Source organism: Rhinolophus sinicus, linkage group LG07 (genome assembly GCF_036562045.2).
Source record: "Rhinolophus sinicus isolate RSC01 linkage group LG07, ASM3656204v1, whole genome shotgun sequence".
Classification (NCBI taxonomy): Eukaryota; Metazoa; Chordata; class Mammalia; order Chiroptera; family Rhinolophidae; genus Rhinolophus; species Rhinolophus sinicus.
The window spans coordinates 63,393,367-63,415,427 of record NC_133757.1 but is presented as its reverse complement, the minus strand read 5'-3'; the positions used below and the strand labels follow the sequence as shown (position 1 = coordinate 63,415,427).

Genomic DNA, 22,061 nt, shown 5'->3' with positions numbered 1-22,061 from the left:
CCATCCCAAATCACCAGTCTGGGGGTGGTAGTGATGACAGGGACATGCCCAGGTGGAAATGAGAAAGCCTTCAGCCTGGACATGTCACGTGGGAGGTTTGGCCATGAGGTTGGGCATGGGAACAGTGTGGCCCCAGCTGAGGAGGCACAGAAAAAGTGGCCTGGTGCTCACTGGCATTTTCCTATCAGGGGAGGTGAAAATAGCAGTCCTTCCTTTTAGTCTTCAAAGTCCTAAAGATCATCAGATCACTATTTGAATGGAACTGCGTCCTGACTTTTCATTTCTGTGCAGGATGGCTGCCTTGCTTGGAGTGGGGGGGCCTCTGGTCAAGCTTGTGGGGTGCCAGGCCATGTCCCATGGGGGACACTGGCTTCCCGCTCTTCCTGGTCTCTCTTCCCATTCTTCGGTGGGTTTCCTAGGATTACCTCCCATATAGACTCTATGCAATTGAATCTTCGTTTCTGGGGAAGCCCAACCTAAGACAGGTTAACACATTTATGTAATCAGCACTGATTATGCGTTCTTAAGGCTGATTCTGGGGGAAGTTTATTCCTCAGATGCTCTTCGGTGTCCAGAATCACTTTTGCCCCTTGGGCAGTCCTCTTCATTGAAGGGACACAGGCCCTGCATTCACCAGGCTGAGACCTCGTAAGCATCGGTTGGCGAGTGCTGCCTGAGGTGCGTCTTCTGGGCCTGGCCCTGACCGTCCTCACCAGGCTCATGGTCCTTCTGAGTCAATCCCCCGCCCCCAAGGCCAACTGTTACTGGAGCCCCTCTGCTGCCCCCCTGCTGCCTGGCTTCCTGGTCTCAGGCTGCTCACCTCGCTGCCGCTGGACTGGACTTTCCAAACCACAGGTCAGCTGGCACGTGGCATTCTGTCGGGTCCCAGTCCCAGCTCCGTCCTGCTCCAGCTGTGGCATGTTGGGCAAGCTGTTCATCCTGGAAGACTCAGTCTCTTCATTGGTAAGAACCCTACCGCCAGCTGCCCAGTTTCTCTGAGAGCAGTGTAGAGTAGTTACCAGAGGGCTCTGGAGTCAGGCTCCCCACTTTTGCCCCTCTCAGGTGTTAGTTGCTCAGGCTGCCAGAGAAGAACTTGTAGGTGGCTGTCGTCTTGTGTCTTCATGTGGTCTTTCCTCTGTGCATGTCTGTTTCCCAGTCTCCTCTTCTTATGAGGAAGTCAGTCGTACGGGATGCGGGTCCACCCTAAAGGCCTCTTGTAACCTAATCACATCTTTAAAGGGCCGATCTGAGGTATATCACATTGTGAGGTATGAATTTTGGAAGGGTACAGTTCAACCCCTAACATAGCTGTGTGACCTTGGGCAAGGCCTCAATGTTCTCCACTATAAAATGGGTGTAATGACAAGGTTATTGTGAAGATTAAAGTACAAATCTGTGCTCGTCACATGTTTTTGCTTGCATGCCCCTAAAATCATTTCATAGTTTTCTATGTACCTTGAATGTGTTTTGTGATATCTAAACTTTTTCATCATAAATGTAAATTGCTGCAAAGGATGTAATTCCCAGAGCATCACAAATATTGATATCTTAAAATGAAATGGCTAAATCTCTCTTTGACATTGAAGTGTCATGAATTTAGTAACTACGTTTGTTGATTTAAAAGGACTCCATGAACAAGCTTTAGTAGTTAGAAATTTTATATTGTTTCTTTTTCACCTTGAGTTTTTGTCTTCAATTCACATCCCCCACAAAATTTTATCCTACTTTAGTACATTTTTTGTTTTGAAAGTCCTTTATTATTCACCCTGTTATACTTGTCTATAAAATAATGTGTATAAAAAATTTAATAAATTTTTTAATTTCCCTATTCCATAAATCTCTAGGTTTAAATTATTTTTTCTGGATTGACTTATCAATATTGTACCATTTGTAAGTTCTGAAAAATGAGTGTAAAATTAATCAAAACCACATAAGTATAAATTTAGATAAATAATTCATAATTATAAGTAAAATTTTATTAGAAATGTATTTTTATTAAAATGGATTTTTATTTTACTTCATATACCCTTACAGAATTCAACATCAATTTTATTCCTATTTTTTTAAATAGATGTTAGCTCTGAAATACCTCATTCAATATCAAAAGAGGCAGGGTTGGATGAAGTTTTCTTATGCCACTCGATACTTTAAGTGCATCCAAGTTACATGTCAAAAGCCATATAGTGATCTATCCTCGAAAATGATTTTTAATACCCTACCAGTTGACAACTGGATTCAGTCATTATTAAATCCTTGTTGAAAGCAAAATATCGGAAAACTACCCCTAGTGAAAGGCTTAGTGGCCCAGTCATCAGTCATTCGCTTTCCCAACACTGGCTCCAATATTTCAAATCATCTCTTGTTTGGTGCCCATTGGGTTTTGTCCCCAGGATAGGCCTCCATAGGACAAGTCAGGGTGGGTGACATGTGTGCTTGGATTTTCTGAAGTAGAAATGGTGATGTGATGGGAGGGAGGGAGAGAATACAGCCAGCTCTCAGGTGTGTTCTAGGAGAATGATGTCTTAGGAAAGAATACCATGGAAAGGGAGGATCTAGAAATAGATTTCCTTGAAACTGTCTTTCCTAAGAGTACACAGGGTATGGAAACCTCAGATGAATACCACTGATCTATATAAAAAGCTTAGGATAATACCAGGAACATACGAAGTGTTCAATAAATACGAATTATGGCTTTATAATTGTTTGCATCTATAAGTTATCCAGTATATAGTAAGTGCTCAGTAAATGGAATGCAGAGAGAGTTTAGTTACCAAAAGGGGGTTGGCCTGACAGACCTAAAAAGCCCCTTCTAAAAGTGAGGTTCTGTCCATCCTGGTCTGGAACTTGCACCAGTCGCCTGCTTGACGATCACTCCAGATGTGTAGCTTCAAACAACACCATTTTATTTGCTCAACATTCTGCAGGTCAGCAATTTGGGCTGCGCTCAGCTGAGCAGTTCTGATCTCAGCTGGAGACGCCTGAGATGAATGCACTTATGCAGCTGCAGTCCAATGGTGGATCAGCTGGGGCCTGGCTGCTTTGAGGCCTCAGCTAGCGTGGCGTGCATCTGTTTCATGTGCTCTCATCTTCCAGTAAGCTAGCCAGGCTTCTTCACGTGGTAGCGGAAGAATTCCCTGTAAGGGAGGGGGGGAGAAAGAGAGAGAGAGAGAGAGAGAGAGAGAGCAAACCTCAGAGCTGAGGGGCTTTTTTATGCCTCTGCTTGAGACACATTAGCTAATGTTTCGTTGGCCAAAGCATACCATGTGGCCAAGCCCAGAGTCAGAGTCAGTGTTGGGGGGGTGTTAGTTACACATGGATGTGGATAGATGCAGGGAGGTATGATCATTGGGGCCATCAATGTAACCATCTACCACAAACCCCAGGGCCCTGTGGCACCTTCAGCTTTACTTCTATTTAAGGTGAGCTTGACTGTGAGCTTAGATTGGACTCTTGTTGGAATAACTGCCTTGGTATTCTTATTTTTCCTCTAAGCTAGAATCTGGTTTTTCTTAAAGAGACATACTGTGGAGGCTATCTTATTCTAAGGCTATTTTTCCAAAGGCCTCCTCTTAGTCCCAGAAGAGCATAGATTAGAGAATGAAGGCTCCCTCATCAGTAGGGCAGAGCTCAGAAGTTGGGTGACTCTGTTACTGCAGTACCCTTCAGTTTAGAACCCAACTCAATCAGGGGGGAAAAAAAAAGAATATTTTGTGTGATGTAAGCAGGAAGTGTGGGGTGTATGGTTCCATGCCTGGCTTGATCCAGATGTGCACCAGTTCAAGTCACCGTGGGGTCCATGCTCTGGCACTGCTGTATTCATCCTAAGAGAAGTATGAAAGCCCTGAGAGGTGGCTCATACCAACATCTGGGCAACACCTGGGCACCTACATATCTTCGTAAGTCCTGGAGCATATATATCTAAGGTAACATTTATTTACCATCTTCTATGTCTTTTTCCTTTCACAGCGAGACAATATTTGGTGAAATGCCCTCAGAACAGGTAGGAATATTTTCTTCCTTCTTTCAAATGAAATTCTTTGGTATTTTACTTTCTTTTGATATTACCAAGGAATTGGTTAAATTTGTATCTTTACCGTAAAATCTGCATATTAGCCCACAAATTGGGCTAAAAATATGTGTTCTACATACATTTGCATGTTTCCAGACTCCGTGCTTTGGCTATCACCCCCGGAGGGTCCAGAGAACATGTGGCTCATGCTGGAGGAGGCTTGGCACCTGCTCCTGGAGGACTGTTCTCCCACTTAAGACAACTGCACTGAATCACTTTGATGCATTCTAACCATAAACACTCCTAATCTTCTTCCAACAATGCCTGCCTGTTCTGTGTCCCACTCTGCAGAATGCAGGCATTAGTAATATATGTGCTAAGATGCTAGCCTTTTAGCTAGCCTTTTAGGGACACACCTCACAGGAAACATAATAGTAGATATTGCAAACTCATAGTGTTTAAAATTGTGAGACTTCTCATCCAGACAAGATGGCATAGGTCAATTTCTCCCTGCTTTTCCCTGTTAAGCCCAGCTATGAAACCTGGAAATAATACAAAAGACAACCAAAGGAGGACTCTGAAAGTCGGTAAAAAGAAAATTATGAAAACCAAAGACAAAGAAAAAAATCATATAAGCAACCAGAGAGAAACAATGCATTACCTATAGGGGAACACACATTTGAATGACACTATGTTGTTGTTTTTTTAATCTGAATCCATGGAGGGCAGAAAGAAGTGGCACCACTTTTTTTCAAATACTGAAAGAAAAGATCTATCAACCACAAATTCTGTGTCCAGCAAAACTATCCTTTAGGTTAAAAGGGAAATAAAGACATTCTCAGATAAATGGATGCTAAAAGAATTTGTCACTATCAGGCCAACTTTAAAAGAATGGCTAAAAGAAATTATTGAAATAGAAAATCTTGGTGCATTAGGAAGGAAAAAGGAATAATAGAAAGAGCATAAATATGGGTACATAAGTAGACTATTCTTTTTAAAAATAATATTTGATGATTAAAACAAATATGATAAAACCATCTGATACTCAAGAAAAGCATTATGATATTTAAAAGTGGGAAAGATAAAGTGACCTAAATAGAAGTGAGGTTTCTACACTTCACTCAAAGTGGTAGAATGTTGGTACCAGTGTATTATGCCAGTCACATATGTATATTGCAATGCTCTCCTACTCCTTCAGCAGGATCTGTCTTTAAGAGGACATCAAAGTAGCTGTCCCCACTTTTGATGCGATAACCCATGGAACCTTGAGACAAACAAAGCCCATCCTGGAAGCCAGGGCACCGGAGGGTGCCCTTTCTGCTCTGCCCTCACCCCTGGCCTTGTATTGCCTTGTTTTCCTGGGGCACTTATTGTTCCTATAAGCTAAAGTTAATTGTACCCATGTATTGCATGGTTGCGGTTGGGGCAAGCATATTTCTGGCTGAGGCAGTATGCATGTATAGTAAAAGGAGATCACTCAAAGGATGGAAAAAGGTATACCAACCAAACAGTAATAACAAAAGAGTTGGTAACTATCAGATAATATATAATTTAAGACAAGAAATATTATAAGCATCAAAGAAGGAAATTTTATAATTATAAATGGTCAACACATCTGGAAGATACAACAATTATTAATGTATATGGACCTAACAACAAAACCTCAAATACATGAAGTAAAAACAGAAAATTGAAAGATGAAATAGGTAATTCTAGAATAATAGCTGATTTCATTGCTCCACTCTCAATAATTGATAGAATACCAAGACAGAAAATCAGTGAAGGCACAGAAGATCAAGCAATTTGTAATGAATGCATGATGCATTCTTTTCAAGTGTACTTGGAGCATTCTCCAGGATAGACTATGTGTTAGGTTATTAAACAAATCTAGATAAACTGAAGAATTTTTGTATGTAAGAAATCATACAAAGTCTGTTCTCTGACAGTGGCAGAATTAAATAGAAATTAATGACAGAAAGAAGTATGGGAAATTCCCAAATGTTTTGAAATTTAAAACAACATGCTTCTAAATAATACTTGGACCAAAGAAGAAATCACAAGAGAAATTAGAAAAAATTTTAAATTAAATAAAAATGAAAACAGCATACCAAAACATACAGGATGCAGCTAAAGCAGTGCTTACAGAAAGAAGAGGGGAAAAAAAAGGTTTTAAATGCCTATATTAGACAAGAAGAAAAGTCTCAAATCAATAACCTTAGCTTTCACTATAAGAAACTAGAAAGAAGTGCAAGTGAAATCTGAAGTAAGCAGAATAAAGGACATAATAAAGATTAGAACAGAAAGCAATGACAGAAACCAGACACACGCGTGCACACAAACACACACACACACACACACACACACACACACACACACACAAATACAGTGAAACCAAAAGTTGGTTCTTTGAAAAGACCAACAGAATTTATAAAACTAAAGTTACACTGTCCATGAAAATGAGGAGAGGGGAGGGGAGGGAAGGGGAGGGGAGGGGAGGAACCCAATTACCAAAATGAGGAAGGAAAAAGGGAATCAGACCCTACAGAAATTAAAAAGAGATTATAAGAAAATATTATCAACAACTTTATTCTAACAAATTAGACAACATGGATGAAATGGAAAAGTTCCTAGAAAGACATTATTGCCAAAACTGATTTAAAAAAACTAGAATATGAATAAACCTGTAATAAGTCAAGAAATTGAATTGTTACTTAAAGACTTTCCAACTAAGAAAAGCCTGGGCTCATTGCTTTACTGGTGAAGTATATTAAGCATACTAAATATACGAAGTATATTAAGAAAAAATAATGGTAATGCCAATCCTTCACAAACTCTCAAAAAAATTGAGAAGGCATAGTCTTTTCAACAAATGGAGCTGTGACAAAATATCTAAAGCATGCTTATAACTCAATAAGATGACAAATGCAATTTAAAATGGGTAAAACAGATATGAATAAACATTTCCCTAAAGAATACATATTAATGACTAAGAAGTTTGTGAAAATATGTTCAATATCATTAGTCATTAGAGAAGTGCAAATAAAACCACAATGTGATGCCACTACACAGCCACTGCATTGGCTATGCTAGAAAAGGCCATCAATGTCAAGTGTAGGTGAGGGTGTGGAGAAACTGGAACCCTATAGATTGCCTGTGTGAATGTTAAATGACCACTTTGGAAAGCACTTTGGTGGTTTCTTAAAACATTAAACATAAACTTACCGTATGACCCAGCAATTGCACATGTAGGATTTTACCCAAGAGAAATGAAAGTGTATGTCCACACAAAGACATACAAGCAGCTGTTCATAGTTGCTTTATTCATAATAACCAGAAGCTGGAAACAACCTAAATATACACATCAACTGGCGAATGGATAAACTAAATTTAGTATATTTCAATTAACTAGTATTTGATAATAAAAAGGAACAAACTGCTGGTATATGCTACAACATGGTTGAACTTCAAAAACATTAAGCTAAGTGAAATAATTCATATGCAAAAAATTACATATTGTATGATTCCATTTGTTCGAAATATCCCGAAAAGATAAATTTATAGAGACAGAAAGTAGATTCGTAGTTGCTTAGGGCTGAAGGTGGGAGTAGGGATTAACTATAAATGGGCAAAAGGGAAATTTTAGGGGTGACAGAAATGTTCTAAAATTGTATTGTAGTGATGGTGGCACAACTTTATAAATCTACTAAAATTATTGAATTGTACAGTTATGATTAGTCAATTTTATGGTGAATAAGTTAAGCCTCAATAAAGCTACTTGTTCCCTTTTTAGAGCATATGTCCCCATAAGGCCCTAAGGACTAGCATTTCAGACATAGAGGGAGGTTATGTCTGGGTGGTCATAAGCTATGGAGGGTCAGCTTGCGGTGTTTCTCAGGATTTGCTTGCTGTGATCTAGCATCCAGTGTTTCATCGCTAGCATGCACTGCCGGCATTTGGCCTTGCTTCTTTCACTCTTTCAGGCCTTTCTTTTCAGTTGTCCCTATTTTGAGCTGGTGCTGACCATGGTTGGAAGTACTGGAGAGGGCATGACCCTAGCCTGCTGGGCATTGGAGTTTGTTCTCCCCCAGTCCTGGGATTCTTATCAGAGGTCAGGGATGACCACAGAGTCTTGCTGAAATGCTGTCCCCTTTACCAGCTGGTGCTGTCAGCAAGACTGGTTGGGTGCCCAAGTTGATCTCTCCCTGTGGGCATGTCTTTTGTTGGGCCAGCCACAGATCTGCCTCTGGAAAGCCTGCACTTACTCCACTACACCCCAGAACCCTGCAGGGGCCAGGCCTGCTCCCACAAACCTGGCAGTAGGCTCTGTGCCACCTTGCATTCCTCTTCCTGATTAAAACCTCATGCCAATTTGACTAGGTGCAGCCCAGATTCCCTGCCATGGTTCCTTGCGAGTGAACAGATCAGTACATGCCTTTAAACTAGCTTTGGCCTGTGTGCTCTGTCTCCATAGTTCACACTCTTCCTCCCATCTCTTTCCTGCCAGGGGGCTCCCAGATCCTGGCTCCATCTTCTGTGCTATGACAGTGGGAGGCTGGGCTCCTGGAGTCTCAAGCTAAGATCAGGACAAAAATCCTTCTCTGTCCTCTGACCACTTCCTCCTAAGGGAGAATGGGCAGGCAGCACAGGACCATGGCAACGTGCCAGGAATGGAAACCCTTAGGCAGGGGAGAGACCCTCAGGAAGAGGACACATGCTGGCACTGAGCCTGTGGTCACTGAGAGAGGGACCTTGCCAAGTGACTGGGGGAGAACCTGGAGACCCTAGGGAATTCCATGACTTGTTGAGAGAAGTTCAAACCAAGGAAAACAAGTTTCATCTTGAATTTGAAGTCTGAATTTGACATCTCTTGGGAGGGTGGCCCTGACCTTCAGGGTTGGGAGACTATTTTTTCCCATGATAAATTCTCTCCTGGAGCAGAGAGTGGGACCCAAGCAGGCATCTCAGAGTTCTGCTCTCCCCAGGAAAAACAGCTTTGAGAGCAACTCAATTAGTGTATTAAATTTCTCTAAAGATCCCACAAAATTAGACTTAAAATGAAATGCCACCAATTGCATAGAGGTGTGATGCATTCCCATACCACGACACAACTCTTTAGTGGATTCAGATGCCTTTCTTCCTGTAGGTCAAGTTTAAGAAAGTTGTCGAGAGGATGGACAGGGGCATGGAAAAGGCAATTCCCAGTTAGTGCATTTCCTGACCTTTTGCTTCCCCTGTTCTTAGGGATTTGAGATAACAAAGTGTTTGCAAATGGGAGAAATTAAATTGAACATTATGTTACCTGTGCCAGTAGCAATTACAACTGAAGTAATCCAAGCTTTCTTCATGTTTTCTGGAGCATACACTTTCTCAAAGATATACAGTCAGGGCATAGACTATTTATATGTTGGATAAATTACAGGCACCAATGTACTGTGGTTTGTGAGCTTAGTTTACAGTATATTTCAGTCTTTTCTGAACCATCAGAGATTTTTAAACATACCCTGACAAAAATGCTGTGCTTGCCTCCTCTCATAACCACATCAAAATTGCAACTAATTTTACAGCAGAATTTCCTGAAGTCAGCTGAACAGAAGTTCTACAACTAAGTACATATAAAAGAAGCCACCTCAAGACTGGTAGGACAGATGAAGATGCAGAACAAGTTGGGCCTATACCCGCATGTGGTCGTTAAAAATAAGAAGGGATATTCTGACTGCAGAGGTTTCCCAGGTGGAGCGAGGGAATCACCCCCACACCAGGCTGCCCAGTCTAGATTTCCAGTGCCAGGAAGAGAAGTCACCATAACTTCTGACTGTGAAAACCAATGGAGATTGTGGCTTAGTCAGAGGGAGGGCTGGTGGAGTCCCAGGCATTCCTCCTCAAGGGCCTGCACACGGACTTACTTGCTGGAAGGCTCACTCTCTCTGAGTTCCAACACTGGGGCAGAAGCTCAAAAGGTGCCAGGGAAATACAGGAAGGAACTGAATTATCTGACTTTATGACGAGAGCTGGAGGAGCAGCTTTCTCTTGGAAAAAAGTGCTGGCAGAAGCCATTACTTCTTTGTTGAGCCCTCCCCGCTCCTAATGTGCAGACACAGGCAGCCCCCATAGTCTCCATCAACCTGACTAACATGGTTCGCCTGCCCTGGTGATTCCCTGAGACACTGCCCCACCCAACTTGTGGACCCAACCCAGCCACTTCCAGTGGCTTTTCCATATTAATGATCCTTGGCTCATGCTATGGACTTTCCTACAAATCTCTCAAAGGTTCACAAACAAGCAGCATGTGGCCTTGGTGTTCCCATACCTCTTGCTGAGGAGCCCCAAGCCTGGCATTACTAGCAGTTGGTCTCAGTTTATGGCTTGGCCTCTTCCAGGCACCTCCAAGCCCAGTACTTTTGGCGACCATCTGCGGGTTGCTTTGTGGCTAATGTCAGGTGGTCCCAGGCAGGGCACAGGCTGTGGCTGAACTTGGCCTGTGGTGGGACCCCTCCCAGGAGGCCCTGGGTCTGGCACCGCCCAGCTGCCTCTGCGGGCCACACACGCAAAGGGCAGACTGGGCAGGCACCAGAGCCCTGCTAAAGCAAATCTTGCTCCATAGGGTCAGCCCCTGCACAGCAGCTCTTCCATTGTAGTCACAGCCAGTCCTCAAAACCAATCAGCCCAAAGGTCAATCCCTCCCACTTATGTGCAAACATCCACCAAGGCTCAACTACTACAGGAGGGCACACACCATCCACACAAGGACACACCCGGAACACCTGGCTCAGCTGACCAGAGAGTCTGCACCACTGGACCCCATACGACACTTACTACATATGGCCACTACTCAGACCAGGAGACATAGCAGCCCTACCTAATGCATAGAAACAAACACAGGGAGGCAGCCAAAATGGGGAGACAAAGAAACATGTCCCAAATGAAAGAACAGAACAAAGCTCCAGAAAAAGAACTAAACAAAACGGAGACAAGCAATGTACCAGATGCAGAGTTCAAAGCACTGGTTATAAGGGCGATCAATGATCTTAGGGAGAACTTTAACAATAGATAGAAAACATAAAAATAGAGATGGAAAACAGAAAAAGAACCAGTCGGAAATAAAGAGTACAATGCTGAAATAAAGACTACATTAGAGGCAATCAACAGTAGATTTGATGAACCAGAGGATTGAACCAGCAATTTAGAAGAGAAGGTAGCAGAAAGCACCCAAGCAGAACAGCAAAAGAAAAAAAGAATCCAAAAAAAGTGAAGATATTTCAAGGGGCCTCTGGAACAACATCAAGCATACCAACATTTGCATAATTGGGGTACCAGAAGGAGAAGAGAGAGAGCAAGGAACTGAAAACCTATTTGAAGAAATAGTCCTGACAGAAAACTTCCTTAACCTGGCAAAGGAACAGACATAGAAACCCAGGAAGTGCAGAGAGTTTCAAACAAGATGAACCCAAAGAGGCCCAAACCAAGACACATCATAATTAAAATGCTAAAGGTTAAAGACACTGGGTGATGAACACACAATGGGATTTATAGATGATGTAATACAGAATTGTACACCTGAAATCTATGTAATTTCACTAACAATTGTCACCTCAATAAATTTAATAAAAAATAAAAAAAAAAGACAAAGCAGCGAGAGAAATGCATTTAGTTACCCACAAGGGAGCTACCATAAGGCCATCTGCTGACTTCTGAACAGAAACTTTGCAAGCCAGAGGGGTTGGCATGAAATATTCAAAATAATAAAAAGCAAGGTCCTACAACCAAGACTACCGAGCAAAACTATCATTTAGAATCAAAGGGTAGATAAAGATATTCCCAGAGAAGAAAAAGCTAAATAGGAGTTCATCACCACTAAATCGGTATTACAAGATTTCTTAGGGGAACTTCTTTAAGATGAAAAAAGAAAAAAGAGATAAAAAATATGGATAATAAAATGGCAATAACTATATATCAACAATTACTTTAAATGTGTATTGGTTAAATGCTCAAATCAAAAGATAGGGTTGCTGAATAATAAGAACACAAGACTCTTACATATGGAGCCTACAAGAGACTCACTTCAGATCGAAAGACACACACAGACTGAAAGTAAAGGAATGGAAAAATATATTTTGTGAAAAAAACATAAAACAAACAAACAAAAAACTGGGGTAGCAATATTTACCACAGACAAAATTAGACTTTAAAACAAAGGCTATAACAAGAGACAAAGAAGGACCCAGTAATCCCACTTCTGGGTATTTATCCGAAGAAACCAAAATGCTACTTCGAGGGGACACGTGTGCATTCATGTATTTATTGCAGCATTATTTATAATGGCCAAGATATGGAGTCAACCTGGGTGTGCATCAATGGGTGAATGAAGAAGAGGTGGTTCATATGTATAATGTAATATTACTCAGCCATAAAACATGGATGAACCTAGAGGGTATTGTGCAGAGTGGAGTGTCAGACAGAGAAAGACAAGTGCCATATGATTTTACTTATATGTGGAATCTAAAGAATGAAATAAACTCATATGCATAGATACAGAGAACATTTTGATGGTTGCCAATTGGAAAGGGTGTATCAGGGTGGTTGAGAAAGGGCAAGGGACTATGAAGTACAAATTGGTTGTTACAAAATAGTCATGAGAATGTAGGGTATAGGATAAGGAATATAGTCAATAATATAATAACTATGTATGGTGTCAGATGGGTACTAGATTTATCAAGCTGATCACTTTGTAAGTTATATAAATTTCTAATCACTACATTGTACACCTGAAACTAATATAATATTGTATGCCAACTTTAATTGAAAAATAAAACAATTATTAAGAAACGAGTACCCCAACAATCGTAGTATGGGATTTGGTAAATACATGATTTGTTCAGGATCTTAGAGTGAAGGCAGAGATTGATTTCAAAGAGAATCTAAAGATATGTGCTCTGAACTTAAGATATGTAACTAGCTTTTTTAATTTATTATATTGAACAGTAGTGTTATAAAACATTTATTTCTTCTGTGAAAGGCAGTCTGCTAAGGGCTCTGGGGCCAGGCTGCCTCAGTTCAAATCCGGACTCTGCCACTGATTGCTGCGTGTCTTTGAGTAGTTGTACAACCTGTTTGATAAAATGGGACAATAGCTCTAGCACATAGTACTGTTATGAGGATTAAATGAGTTAGTCTGTATTAAGTGCTTCCAGCAGTAAATGGTAAATGGTAAACTCTTTGCAAGTGGTTCTATTATTATTCATTCAGTACTTATGAATGAGTCTTCTATATAGCACAGGTCGTAAGGTACAGCCCATGCCCTTTACGTCTGCATCAAATGGGAGGCCTAGAGAAGCAAACCCGGGACAGCACCCCTAGGATGCCCACAGAGCTGTCACAGGCACCCAGAGACTGCTGTGGGTGGTAGGGAAGGCTTCCTGGAGGTGAAATGTGAGCCAAATCATGACGGGTGAGTATTCCAGGAGAAGAGGGTTGGGGGAGGGCAGACACAGAAGTGGGGAGAGATAAGCACAGTGGGTAAAAGGCCTTGGGGCTGGAGGACCTTGGTTGGTGGGAGTGAGGAGCCCTGGAGATTCAGGGCACAGCAGCAGGGAAGAGAGGCTGGAGAGGGCGGCATGGCCAGATGCCAAGGGATGGAGTCATATTAATAACGATAACCAAGCCACACGCTTATTAAATGGCACGTTCTGGGCTGTGCTGAGTACTGACATGCAGCATCTTCATTCCTGACAACAACCCCATGAGCAGGTGCTGCCACTGTCCCATTCTACAGATGAAAGCTGATACAAGAGTGTGGGTGATGGTGAGGTCCCCTGGGCAGGCAGGGAGAGGTGGAGCAGCAAGGGATGGTGGCCCAGCCCACCTAGCTCCAGGGCTGGCGCACTGCTCAGGGCGTGCTGGAAGCTCGGGTTTCACTCTGAGTGTTTCACATAATGAACAAGGAGTCGATGCTATGGAAAAGTCAGGGCAATGGAAGGACAAGTGGGCAGGGCATAGCTGTGGATGTGGGCATGGCTGCAGCTGCCCTTCGTCCCTGACTTTGAAAAGCTCAGTGGGCTCTGGTCATAGACATTGACTTGCAGGCACTCTGACCACGTTGGTAGTTGTTGTTTGGTTGCTTTGTAGTCCATGTGTATGCTGAATGCCTTTCCCTCTATCCACATTCACCTGAGCAAACCAGGTGGTAAGGGCAGGGACAGCAGACATAGGCATGTCTCTTCCAGCCTTCCTCCTTCATCCCTGACCTCATTGCTGTGCCATCTTGTCCACACCCCACCCCAGCACTCAGGTTCAGTGTCCTTCTTTCTTCCACCACCCCCAGGAGGCACAGGCATGGGGTTGAGTCTGTGAGACAGGTCTGGTTGTTACTCCTGGCATGAGGTAGAGAACAGTCTACCTGGCTTGGGAGTCAGTTCCCACCGTGACACCAGGCAGCTTGGTGACTTTGGGCCTGTCACTCAGCTTCTCTGAGAATGCCTCACCCTCTACAAAGCAGGCAGCCCTTCACTCAGGTCCTCCTGAGGATCCACTCAGGTAACCGTGGCTGCGGCCTGACCCACAATCACTCACGGTATGCCCACACACTTTCGCCACTGAACCCTGTGTGAGATTTATTTTTCATCCCTTTCAAAACCCTGCAAGACACAAATAACTTTCCCCAGATGAAAAACATAAATAAAACTGACAACTATTAGAGAAATAGCTAGTCCTCTGTACTATTTACAAACCTGTTGATTCCGGGAAACGGAAAAGCCAGCTCAGATGGTCTAACCCAGGAAGGGACTTGGGGGTTCACTTAGCTGGGGGTGCTGCAGTGGGTGGGCCTCGGAGCTATGGCTTCCATTCCTCTCCTTACTGGGCCTGCAGGTGTGGATGCATCCTCAGGCTGGGCCGCCTCTGCTCGGGAAGGGAAAGGTGGCAGCAGATACACTCACGCCAGCCTCGTGAAGGAGTTGTCTCCCTTCCTAACTAGCAAATACAACTGCACCTCACTGTTATGGCCAGAGGGTAAGACTGTGCTGAGCAGGGAGTGGGTTCAGAGCTACCAAAACATATTAGATTCTGTGCAGGTAGCTCCAGGGACCTCTCCTCCATTACTCTATGACCCATGATAAGGACACTGCACGGAACCAGTGAATGTCAGTGAGGCATTTCCTTGTTTCACCAGTGAGCAGAGATTTAAAATTCGCAAACAAAGCCAGCAGCCTGGCGAAGCCTCTGTGCTGACTTCAGGACGCTGGCGGGCTGCAAAGGAAGAGTTCTATCAGCAGAAGCTCCTGGGGATGTAAACCATTTAGATGAAAGGCCACGGGAGGTGTGGGCAGGGAGACATCTTGGCAACCGTCTCACAAAGGAGCAGCTTTTGTGCTGACGCTGTTCAGAGTGTGCATACAAAATGGTCAGAGGACAGAAGCAGCAGGAAATGATACATCCTGACCCCACCGGTCTGCTGGTCCTTTCTAGGTGCACCAGCAGCTCTGGCTCAGGTTGCAGAGAACTGCCTGCATCCGGCTCTGGATTCAAGGATTCAGGGCAGATTTGATAGTAACGATGATAAAAATACTGCTGAGATAATCAGTGACACCCATTACATGTTTACTACGTACCTGACATGTTCTAAGTGCCTTACTCCCTTGTGAAAAAGTCACTTCAGGGGAGTCACTATGGGTGGGTGGCACCACTTATCCATCTAGAAAGTGAAATTCTGCAGCTTTTAAGCAGCTCTTCACATGTGGCATCGATTGACCTGTGTATTCCTGTGGCAGCGGATCCCATGGGGCACATTCAAAAGCCTTGAGTAAGATGTTAGGAAATTTGCCTCGTTTGCACGACCTTTGTGGGGAGGGGATACCTGTAATTGATACTACCAGTGAGTTATCACCATATTTGCTGAGACCAGCGTTCCTCCTTGGAGGTTCTGCGTTTGATGTTTCAGGGTACAGGGTTATGGGGTGACAAGTGTGCCTCATGCAACCTTGGAAAACGGAGCAACCTTGGAAAAAGAGCAGCTTGGGAAGGACCTGCTGACCCCTCCAGGGTCTGTGTCAGGCATTCTCTCTGTCACAACTAGGATTTGCAGGAGGGAAGAAAGGAAGCATGTGGACATTTCTGGTAAAGACAAAAGTGACTAATCAAACCAACAACTTTCAAAGCCAGTATGGAGCCAGAAGGCCTCAGGTAGAATTTAGTACCGATTTAAAATGCAATGGCGTTCTGATAGCACCGTCCAGTACCTTCTCTTTAGGAAGCTGGTTTAAGCCTGGAGCCAGGCAGTGTGGATCTGGCTTGATTTACCTTCTTCCTGTCCTAGTTTTCTTGTTCTCTGTTGTCTGATCTGGGCCCAGAATCCTTGCTTCAGGGCCAAGGAGGCTGGCCAATCTGCATCAGATCGCATGTCTCCTGCCCAGACAGACCTCTCTGAGGCTTCATTTTCCCGTGTGAGAGGGTCAGAGATTATGGATATCAAGTACTTTTCACAATGCCTTGCATTGGGTAGAGACAAGCATAATTATCAACTTTAGCTTCTGCAAAATATAGCTGTTCACAATTTGTTCAACAGCTGGCAACGTCCAGGGTCCCTGCTTTACCTGGTGTCTTGGGACAACCCTCCATTGCTCAGGGTGCAGCCTTTGCCTCCATACTTGCCTGCTCTGTCCTGCGCTGGTACTTGTAGAGCACGGCTGTATCTGTGCCAATGGGAGGGCATGCTGTGTTCTCTTGAGCAGAGAGATTTCTGATCAAGGTTTAAGTTGAAACTTGCAGCCCTCCACTCAGGGCCAAGACATGGCACCAGGAGATACCCAAATGGCAACATTGTTCTTGTGGGTAGCACATGCAATGCCCCACCCTGCACTGTAGGTGCCCCGCGGATGTGAGGGTCAGTAGTGTTTGGCCATTTCATGCCCCATCTAATTTAGGCTACACTAGCTCGTCTGACCCTCATGATAACCCTGTGAGATAGACAGCAAGGTTATGTCTCCCATTTTACAGGTTGTGGGATGAGGCTCAGGGATTGTGACCTGCCCAAGGCATTTCTCTAGTCAGAGTGGAACTAGCTTTAGTGCAGGCCTTCTGCCCCTGGTCCAGTGCCCATTCACTAAATTTGGCCACCATGTGCCACAAAGCAGAGGTGCCCAGCCTGTGTGGGACTGACGCTCCTGTGAGAGGCAGCCGGGCCGGAACCTTATACATGTCACAACAAGGGTCCCACATGTGTGCCTCCTGCCCCACCCTTGCTGGAGCCAGAAAGACAGCCCTGTGCCCCACAAATAGCGCTGCCCTCAGTCTCACAGCTCTCTAATTTAAACAGAGCTTCCGGCCTGTGTCCCAGCTTCCTTGCCCTGACTGCTCCCTCCTTGTGTCAGACAAAACACGGTCCTGTTCCAACCAAGATGTAGAATAACTTGTAAGTAAATTATAAAGTGGGCTTTCTTAGTCAAAAATTTCTACCAGCCCTGCTGGCTCAATGGCAGAATAAGACTCTGAGGGAAAAATCGTCTATTGTATGTCATTGTGGTAGCTCACTGTATGAGTTTCCACTGTTGAAGTATGACTTAAAGCTAAATTTAGTTTAGTGCTGTTTTACTGTTTTGAAGGAAAATGGTGATGACAAAGCAGATCTTTTTCGTTTCCTGAAAGCCCTGGGCATGATGGCCTACGTCCATATCAGGGATGTCCCAAAGCTTTCATTTTATATTGAAGAGCTGAAGAATTATGTCCAAGGAAAGAGAAGAGGAAGAAGCAATGTCATTTGATTCTGCAGGGTATGAGGTGCAGCCAGGGAGGAAGATCCAGCCTCAGAGGCAATAGACAGAAAATGTTGAGTGATTTTAGCAAAAAAGAAAACATTACTGTGCATTTAACAAAAAGCCAAACTTCAAAGGGAATTGGGGGAATGTTTGAAATAAACATGTCAGACTGATGTGAAAGGTCCATGCCAATCTGTCAGAAAAACTCAAGATCCTAACAAATAAGAACAGAAGATGTCGTGCATCATTCATTACAGAGGAGACACAATTAGACAAATATGGGAAATGTCCATCCTCCTAGCAATCACAGAAAGTCAGTGAAAAGTCAGTGAAAGGGGATCACAGTTTTCTTCATTAAATGAGTAATTTTTAAAGCAGATAAACCTGGTGTTAAAGAGGATGAAAGTATAAATACCTGCACCCGTTGAACGAGTGACTATAAAGTAGTACTAACTTGTCAGAAATCATTTTGACAGTAGGCATTAAATAGCCTTGACTAGTAATTCCAGCTTTAAGAATCCAACCTAAAAACAAAAGACTAAGAATGGAAAAACCATTATGCATGAATGTATTTATAGCAATGTTATTTATGTATCAAACTAGGAAGCAAATTAGATGTTTAGAAGTCAGGGAATGGCTAAGTAAACTGTAGCAAATCTTCTCACTAGAATAGTATGAAGATGTAACAGTTAGGAAGATGTAGATTAAGCAAAAAGAAGGGTGCAACATTAAAATACAGTATGATTAAAAAAAAAAACAATGTGTAAAAAATGAAGGAAGAGTTGAAAACTTATGTCTACCCAAAAACGTGGATATTTATGGCCGCTCTATTATTAATTGCCCAAACTAGAAAGCACCCAAAGTGTCTCTTAGTGGGTGAATGGAAAAATAAACCCTGGTACATCCAGACAATGGAATATTATCCAGCGCTAAAAAAGAACTGAGCTATCAAACTATGAAAAGACATGGAGGAAATTTAAATGCATGTTATTAAGTGAAAGAAGCCCATCTGAAAAGGCTGTATACGATATGATTCCAACTATATGACATTCTGAAAAAGGCAAAACTATGGAAAGGAGAAATAGATTGAAGGGTAAGAGGGATGAATAAGTGGAGCCCAGAGGATTTTTTGGCAGTGAAACCATTCTGTGTGGTATTACAACAGGGGATCCATTATATATTTGTCTAAACCCATAGAATGTGCAACACCAAGAGTGAACCCTAAGGTAAATTGTGGACTTTGGGTGACAATGATGTGTCAATGTAGTTTTATCAATTACAACACATGTACCACTTCTGGTGGGGATATTGATAATGGGGCAGACTATGCAAGTGGGGTGGGGAACAGGGGACATCTCTGTACCTTCCCCTCAATTTTGCTGTGAACCTAAAACTCTGAAAAATGAAGTTTATAAGAAAAAATACAAGAAAAAGACTGGACACAAAGGTTTGTGTTACATATTGTGTTTTGGTTGTGATATATTTATTTTCTTTTGTCTCCATGCCTGTAATTACCATTTTAAAACATGAACATGCATTAATTTATAATTTATAATGGAAAGAAAAAAAATAAACATTTCAAGGGTCTTAAAAGCTGCAAAATGAAGCTGTGCATGTGGTTGTATATTTAAGTAATTCTGAGAGTTTCTGATCCCTTGTTTTCTCTTAGGGATCAGAGTTTTATAAATACACATTCTTTTGGACTATTTGTGAATTTACATAATTGATCCTGTACTCTAAAGCTATGGCTAGTTAGAATTTCTACTCCCCCAAAAAATAAGCCATCTTTGGAGAATCTCCGTGTGCATTGTGTTCTTGGACTTTTTCCCACAGTATGTGTGATTCAATCTTTGCTTATTTTTAAAATTCTAGGACTTTATTAGAATAGCTTATTTTCTTTTATTAAATACATGCAGATATTTATTTGTGTTTAATTTACTGTTCTTCAAAGATTATACAATCACATGGTTTAATAATTAAAATTCAAAAGTTAAATAATTAATAAAAAATATGTCTATACTGTGATAATCCTCCCTATCCAGTCTCCCATCTGTTGGGGTCCTTAGAACCCCAATTCTAAGGAACCACTACTTTAAAATTCTTGTGAATGCTTTCAGAGTTTCTTCATGCATGTGTATGAAAATACTAATATATATATATATATATATATATATATATATATATATATATATATATATATATTCTCCTATTTTTATTTTAAAAAATAGTACATTTTACACATTGTCCATCACCTAGCCTTTTCACTTAACAATGTATGTTTCCTTACCAGTACATAAATAGATTCTTCCTTCCTCTCAGCTACAGATGACCTCACATGTGGATTTGTGGATTCACGATAACTTCCTTAACCAGTCCCCTGCTGATGGGCAGTTGGGCTGTTTTCAATCTATTACTATCACCAACAGTACTATAATGACTCACACATACATTTCATACACATGCAAGCCTGATGGCCACTCAAGAAAGCATGCAGACTCTATTCCCACATGTAGCACCAGCACAGATTTCACGTCAGGACAGTCTGGACTTGCACTTTTGGGTTGGCTGCTTACTAACACTGTCACTCAGAGCAGGTCATTTAGCATCTCTAAATCTTGGTTTTCTTACCTGTAATGTGAGACTTTTCAGACCCATCACTTTGGGTTATCATGGATAACACATAGAAAGGATCTGACACTACAGTGATTCCACAGGGTGAGATAATTGAAAACATGATACTCCTGAAAGGTGAACTCACTTAGCCTATACTGAAGGTAAGTAAAGGAATAGCAGGAGAGGAAAAGCATGAACAATCATGGGCACCCCCAGAACTTTCAGGTGTGACTCCCCAGGTCCTTTCTTGCCTGCACAGGAGCCACTCTGGTTGGGGGTTGTGAACCACAAAGATATGTACAAGGAATCTTGGTTTTAGGGGAGCTCAAGCAGAAATTTCTAGTGATACCTTAATACCCTACTGGCGGTGTAGCCAAGGCAGCCTGTGTAACCAATGAAACCAGCTGTAAACCGTCCATCTGTATACCCCTCAGCAATGTAGACAAGCGGGCCCTGGGTGTCTCCTGGGAGCCTTGGACACTGACAAGCACATTGTAAATCACTAAGCAGCTCATCTCATTGGCATTACCTCCGCCACGGGTCAGTACCAGACCTCCAGACATCCCTGGAGATAGCAAAGAGCCATCAATTCCTGTCCAGTTGTAAGATAACCCTACCTTACACAGGTACAGAGGGGACACTTGGAAACGATTGCTTCTCTTCCTTCTTCCTGGCCTTTGCCTTCAGCAGGACCTTTTTCTTCTACAGCTCGGGGGAGACCGTCACCAGCGTGACCAGCTTGGCCCCATTGCAGCCCAAGAAGAGCAAGAGGAGGAAGGAGAAGGCTGATGTTCCTCCCGCAGTCCCTGCCAAAGGTAGGAAGCTAGCCTGCAGTTACCATGAGGAAACCCCATGACTTATCCAGAAGTGCACCTGGGGTTTGATGTGGGATCAGGGCGGAGACTGGGCAGATGGAGGACTTGACATCTGGTGCTTAGATGGTCTGGAGAACCCCGTCTAGATTCTAGTTATAACTGAGGTGGGGTGGGGCTGGGGGTCGTGCCATTGGCCCAGCGTGGCTTTAATGGGGAGGTGGGAGGTCAACGTCCACATACTGATTCCATAGTGTATTTTATCTTGAACTGTCAACATGTGCTGCTCATAGCAGGGTGGGGCAGCAGTGTGGCAGCAGGTTCTTGTTCATTATGGAAAGAAAGCTCTTAAACCAGGTATGTCATTTCTTTTGGATTTGTTCTGAGGATAAAACTGGGGTTATTCTTTGATTCCAGTTATGACTTAGAGCAACATAAGTGAAGGAGATGGGTGTTTCTGGAGGAGAGAACTGCACACATCTTAGGAGAACTAAGACCATCTCTAGATAGTTCCTGACATAACTGTGGCCAATTTAGCAGTTCATACCTCAAAGAATTTGAAATATAGTTGGAAGTACTAGGATTGCCCCGGTGAATAATTTAATAACAAGGCAAGATACATTTTAACCCTCAGGTAGGGCATCACAATATGTTCCCTAGGGACACTTGGAGCCCTGTGGTGAAGCCCAGTAGTGTTCAGGCTGGAAGGCATGGTGTTCTGTGAGGTGTGACAAGTATAGATCTGGGGCGGGGAGGGAGCAGAGCACCGCTGTCTGGGCCAGGCATGTGCTGCTATATTGTCCCATTCAATCAGAATAGATAGAGTACCCTCCCTTCAAAAGGTGAAAGCGAGACTCAGAGAACTAAATAGTAGAGCCTGGC

The 22,061-nt window shown here is 42.8% G+C and overlaps 1 protein-coding gene across 2 annotated transcripts in view; it reads left to right on the top strand.

The window, feature by feature from the left end:
- The window catches only part of VSTM4 (V-set and transmembrane domain containing 4), a 102,070-nt gene that overhangs the window by 53,946 nt on the left and 26,063 nt on the right, over positions 1 to 22,061 (top strand). For both annotated transcript variants that reach the window (XM_019730126.2, XM_019730127.2), the window contains exons 5-6: positions 3,967 to 4,000; positions 21,076 to 21,182. In XM_019730126.2, the coding sequence (XP_019585685.2) occupies positions 3,967 to 4,000; positions 21,076 to 21,182 (141 nt within the window). The remainder of the gene's footprint in view (positions 1 to 3,966; positions 4,001 to 21,075; positions 21,183 to 22,061) is intronic.